Source organism: Haliaeetus leucocephalus, unplaced genomic scaffold, assembly GCF_000737465.1.
Source record: "Haliaeetus leucocephalus isolate CR32 unplaced genomic scaffold, Haliaeetus_leucocephalus-4.0 Scaffold656, whole genome shotgun sequence".
Lineage (NCBI taxonomy): Eukaryota > Metazoa > Chordata > Aves > Accipitriformes > Accipitridae > Haliaeetus > Haliaeetus leucocephalus.
The window spans coordinates 20700297-20706296 of record NW_010973092.1 but is presented as its reverse complement, the minus strand read 5'-3'; the positions used below and the strand labels follow the sequence as shown (position 1 = coordinate 20706296).

The window sequence follows — 6000 nt, the reverse complement described above, 5'->3', positions numbered from 1 at the left end:
AGGCGGGGAGGCGGGGGAGGCTGCGCGGAGCCGCTGCCGCTCAGCTCCGTGCTGCTCCGCTCTCACAGTCGGCACGGGATGCTCGGAGGACGGAGTTTGCCATTGCCATGGCAGCTCCCGCTGCTGCTCGCAGCCCTCTCCTGTCTGCCGGCTCCTAGCAGCGCCCAGCTCCACTACTCCGTGCCCGAGGACCGAGAGCCGGGCTTCTCGGTGGGCGACCTGGCCAAGGACCTAGGGGTGGAGGTGCGGAGCTTGGCCACCCGCAACCTGCGCCTGGTGAGCGAGGGCGGGCAGCGGCACTTCCAGGTGGACCTGGCAGCGGGCGTGCTGCTCCTCGACAGCAGGCTGGACCGGGAGGCCCTGTGTGGCCAGAGCCCCGCGTGCTCCCTGCACCTCCAACTCGTCATGGAGAATCCCCTCCAGCTCCACCGTGTCGAGGTGGACGTCCTCGATGTCAATGACAACGTGCCCCAGTTCCCCAAGCCGGAGGTGGTCTTGGAGATCACTGAGGTAGCCAACCCTGGGACTCGGCTACCCTTGGAGGTAGCAGAAGACCCGGATATGGGCTCCAACTCCATCTCCACCTACGAGCTCAGCCCCAGTGAGCATTTTGCCCTGAGTATCAACGTGAGAGGAGATGGCGTTAAAATGCCCGAGATCGTACTTGAAAAAGCATTGGATAGAGAGAAAGTGGCTGTTCATCACCTAACACTGACAGCCCTGGATGGAGGGAATCCGGTGAAATCTGGCACTGCCAAGGTTATCATCCATGTCCTGGATGCAAATGACAACCCTCCTGTCTGTGATCCACCCATATCTAAGGTACATCTGGAGGAGAACGTGCCAGTGGGTACTCTGGTCACCAAGTTGAATGTCACTGACCTGGATGAAGGTCCCAACGGGGACGTGGAATATTCTTTCAAAACTAGCAATAATGCACCTGGTAAATTCACCAAGCTGTTCTCCTTAGATCCCCGGACAGGGGAGATCAGAACCAAAGCCCCACTGGATTATGAGGAATCCAGTGCTTACGAGATTGCGGTTCGAGCCAGGGACAAGGGGTCCCCAGCCATGGAAGGACACTGTCACCTGCGAGTGGAATTAACTGATATCAATGATAACAGCCCAGAGATCGTGCTGACCTCTCTCTCCAGCCCAGTGCTGGAGGATGCAACCCCAGGCACTGTGATTGCCCTCATTGGTGTGAAGGACAGTGATTCTGGTGACAATGGGCAGGTCCGCCTGCAGATAGCAAAAGAGCTCCCATTTAAACTGGTGTCATCTTTTAAAGAGCATTTCTCACTGGTCACAAGTGGTCCCCTTGATCGGGAGAAGGCCAGTGGATACAACATCACGGTGAGGGCTGTGGATTCAGGGTCCCCACAGAGGGCCACACAAAAAACCTTTTACCTCCGAATTGCTGATGTGAATGACAATGCACCAAATTTCTCTAGCCCTTTTGATACAGCTCACATTCAGGAAAACTCCCTTCCTGGAACTTCTGTTTTTTCAGTGTCAGCATTTGATCCTGATGAGGGTAGCAACGCCAAGCTGTCTTACTCCATCCTGGACAACGGGATGCAGGATGTACCCATCTCAACCTACTTCCGGATAGACCAGGACAACGGCACCATCTACACTGTGCGGGCTCTGGACTACGAGCAAGACAAGGTGTTCCAGGTGCCTGTGGAGGTGAAGGATGCTGGGTCTCCTGCACTGAGTAGCACTACTGTGGTCCATGTGTTTGTCCTGGATGAGAACGACAATGCCCCCACCATTGTCTACCCATCTGTCCCCAAGGGCTCTGCCTTCCACCAAAGCATCCCGGCCTTAGCAGAACCTGGCTATCTGGTCACCAAAATTGTAGCTGTTGATGCTGATAGTGGCCATAATGCCTGGCTGTCCTACCAGCTGCAGGAGACCACTGAGGCTTTGCCTTTCCAAGTGGAACACCGCTCTGGAGAGATAAGGGTTGCACAGGCTCTCAAGGAGTCAGAAGATCCCCACAGGCTGGTGGTTGAAGTGAGGGACAATGGGATACCGTCCCTCTCGGCCTCTGTGGTAATAGTAATTTCCCTGGAAGAAAACAGTGTGCAGGACTTTTCCAAGTCCTTGGACCTCCCCAAATCTTCTCCCAAGGATACCAACCTAACGCTTTACCTCATCATCTCCTTGGTGTCCATTTCCCTTGTGTCCTGCGTGATGTTTGCTGTGGTGGCTGCCCGGTGTCTCAAAGCTGGCACTGCCAGCTGGACCTTCGGGGGTTGCTGCCGAGGGACTGGCCGCAAGCCTGCCTCCCATTTCCATGGGCAGATGAAGCCAGATGGCTTCATCAAGTACCTGGACGTGGGAGGAGCGGGCTTGACCTCCCAGGCACAGAATTACACTTCTTGTTTCTCGCCCATGTCTGACCAGAGCGATTTCCTCTTTGTAAAACCTTTCAGCCATTCTAGCACTGCGGAGACCGTGGCTGCCTATGAGCAGGAGACCAGCACCTTAGCAAGTCCCTGTGATGGGGTAAGAGATGGGTGTTTCTTACTGTCCTGTGTATTAAGCGCAACAGTCCGTAATATCCAGGCCAGTTGGCTGTTCTCTGTCCTTCCACCTAAGAAGGTAGCTTCAGGGAATGTGTGTCACCATCACCTCCTGGGAGGTGGCAGGTGAAAGCTTTGGCTCAGCTTGATGGAGGTGGGGGAAGGGGCTGGGCAGCACTATAAAATCAAAGACTGTGTGTTCGTAGAAGTGGAGAGTTTTCCCTTGGCCCCGTTCGTACTCTTTTTAAAGTGATTCTTAGCATGGTCAGGAACATGTTTTTTTGGTGTTTAACTCTTTGAGTCTATTTAACCCCTTTATGCTGCATGGCATCCAAACCGCAATGTGGGAGGAGGTTATCTGAAAGCAAAGTTTGTCAGTGTTTATTTTGCTCTGTTTTAGAGGTGCATTGTAGAAATTTCTCATTTCTTAACTCCCAAGTGTTACTAATTACTGATTGTGCACTGGCAAGGGATCATTTTCCAGCTTGGTTGTTTTGAGCGAGGGGCTGAATTCACTATTCGGCACTGAACGTAGTGACGTTTTTTGCAAAGGTCCTGGTGACCTTACATGCCCTTGGGCTTGCAGAGACCTAGGCAGTGGCATGCTTTGAAAACTTCAGCCACTTGTATTCAGATGTCTAAATATGGATGTAGGTGACTGTATTTAGCTGTAGCTTTTATAACTTTAGGATATAAAAAAGTAAAGTAATTTTGCGTCATAAATGCCTGCCCTAAATTTGAAAGTGGTAATTACAACAGGAATTCAAAATATAGATTGGGAAGGGCTTATGTAGTGCAGGATTGTGTGTCAGCGTGTGCAAAAATGTGTATCTGAAATCTGGAGGGCAAGTATTTAAACAGCTTAATTTGCATGCAACATGGGTACCAGTGGGGCCTCTATTTTAGGGGAGTAATTTATTCTAATATATTCTTTCATGAGATTCATCAAAGCTGTGGAGAAATAAGTGAAATCACATCTACTAAATAAAAATCTAGGTCAGCTGTACCCGTCTTCACTTTTCCTTAGTAATTGCATGTACAAGCAGAATAATCCTATAAAACTGATGTTCCACTGTTTGGACTATGAACTGCTCATTCCTAAGGTAACTGAGAGAAATGTTGTCCTTTCCAGGTAGCATGTTATCATTCTGGAGTTAATTAAGAAGATTACTATTTTCGGAAGTATGCCGTCTTCCAGACAGAAAACAGTTCAGCTATTTAGTGCTCTTCACAAAGGCATGATTCAAACAGGAATATGCAAGCCTGCTTTGTGTCCTTCCTTATTTACAAAATGTTCATTGTCTGATGGTAAAATAACACAGGCAGAAAGCGATACAGGGGCTTACTAATGAAGTTACAAAGTGTGCTGCTGTGTCCGAAGTTTATTGTATCTCCTAAACAAATAATGCTTTTTTCTTTTGCTGTCGGAAGTTCATTCTTTTCTCTGTGGACAGAAAATACTGTAGTGCTCCGAGGACACAACACCTAGGAAAAGTCATTCAAATACAATGTGTGAATCAAGATCTCAGGCAGGCCTTTTTAAGGACAGAAGAAGGACAGATTAGGAAGGTCTGCTATCATTTTACCTTCTGGCATTAAAAGCATCTTTCTCAGTCTCAATTAACTCTGCCACCCCCACCCCCCCAAGCTCATTACTTTGGTACCATTGCTTCTGCTGAATTGATGCCCTTATCAGTTTATTTCATGCTTCATTTCTTTCACAGCCTGGTTTCCTGAGCTGCTTTGGAAGATTATTCGCTGAATAGTTTTTGTCATGCTTTTTAGTATTCATGCTGGTTCAGAAATACTCAAGAAAGGGGGAGGGGGAGCTTTCTTTTTGTTCTAATTGATTTGCTTTACTTGGAAAGAACACGCTGATACTCCAGACTCAAATAATCCAGGATCAGTTCACTTTCATTTTCAAAGGCAAGAATGGAGCTATTAAAACTCTTCTATTTTCTCTGCAGCAAGCTCAGCCTAACACAGACTGGCGCTTCTCTCAGACCCAGAGGCCTGGAACGAGTGGGTAAGTGCCTCTTTTTCCATGTATGTGTCTAGTGAAAGTTTCTTTCCTTTGCATGACACTTTCAGTGCTGGGAAGTCCTCGACTGGCAGCTCTGAGGATGGGTGTTCCCTGTCATTGGTAGAATTGTCCAGCCAAAGAGTCAGCTTCTCTGTCAGTTCTGTTTGGTGGTGGTGTGACAGGGGTTGTTTGCAATGGTGTGTCTGGTTTGGGGTTTGGTGTCTACAGCTCAAGGAGGACAGTCAGGAACCGGAGGGAACTCCAGGTGAAGTTGTGCAATGGTTAAAGGACTGGAAAACATGATTCAAAGAGAAAGGCTTCCTCTCTAAAGCAGATTTTGAGCATTTAGACTAGATTCTGAGTCCAAAATCTTGATTCCTCTGCCTCCTTGGAGGCCACTGGAAATCACTGTGTGAGTCCCTTTACCAGCCATGGAGCCTTGAGTTCTGTGCTGCTGGTGTATATTGCCTGCTCTGGCTTGAGCACCTAGTGCCAAACTGCTGTGTAAGCCCCCATGGCAGTCAGACATTGAGTGGATGAGACCCAGGTCCCCAAAGGCCCCTCTAGAGAAATGTGTCCCAGCTACATCAAACTCAGCAGGAGCAGGTCCATCATGAAATGCCACTCTATGTGCTTTCTCCTGTAGGCTAGTCTGGCTGAGTCAGTGTTAGGTCCCCCCGGATCCAACTCCATTTGTTGGGGAGTTTGGAATCTTTCTTGCATTCCTTGGGAAGTGCCATCACCAACACGGGGTGGTTCATCAGTTCTTCCAGGTGAGGAGCATGCTTCCCACTGGAGCTGGGCAACTGGGCAGATGGAGGCTAAGGAAGAAGAAATTAAACCTAATGGGTCAGGAGACTCACAGGAAGGATGTCTCCTAAGGTCTGGTCTTGCTCTCAAAACCATGGCTGAGTTTTTGCCAATTTGTGTGTGATGTTAAAAAGATAAGCCCTGGCAGCAGAGCAGAGACCTGCCTCCCAAGTGAGTACCCCTCTCTTGACTGTGCGCTCTTGCCTCTGGCCCAACAAAGTTTGCTTTTTTTGGTCCACAGTGAGAAAGCACTGACAAGAAAATGTTGAGCAGGTGCCCTTCACCTCTCCCATCTTCCCTCGTGGCTCATAAGCGAGGGCAGGGATCCTCTTCCAAGGGTGCACTTCCTTGAGTAACATTAGGATAAGAAAGGACTTAAACTGGGAGTCCATCTTCCTCTGTGAATACCGCAACCAGAGGTTATTGTGTATGAGGAGACTGGCTCCAGGATCATTTATGTGTGAAAAGATTACATCTTTTGAGGCATACCCAAGGATTATACCCTTGGAGCAATCAGAAGTAAATTGGGATGCTGTGCGTCCATGGCTCACTGGGTCAGGTACTAAGAGAGGAGCTCATGCCTCTGTGCTTTGTCATTCCTGGTAGCCGCTCGGGCAGCTGTTGTGGAGGTTT

At 49.1% G+C, this 6000-nt stretch overlaps 1 protein-coding gene across 1 annotated transcript in view; it reads left to right on the top strand.

Annotated features, from left to right (window-relative positions):
• The window catches only part of LOC104839138, a 37408-nt gene that overhangs the window by 12266 nt on the left and 19142 nt on the right, over positions 1–6000 (top strand). The window contains exon 4 of the mRNA XM_010579259.1: positions 4502–4560. Coding sequence (XP_010577561.1) covers positions 4502–4560 — 59 coding nt within the window. The remainder of the gene's footprint in view (positions 1–4501; positions 4561–6000) is intronic.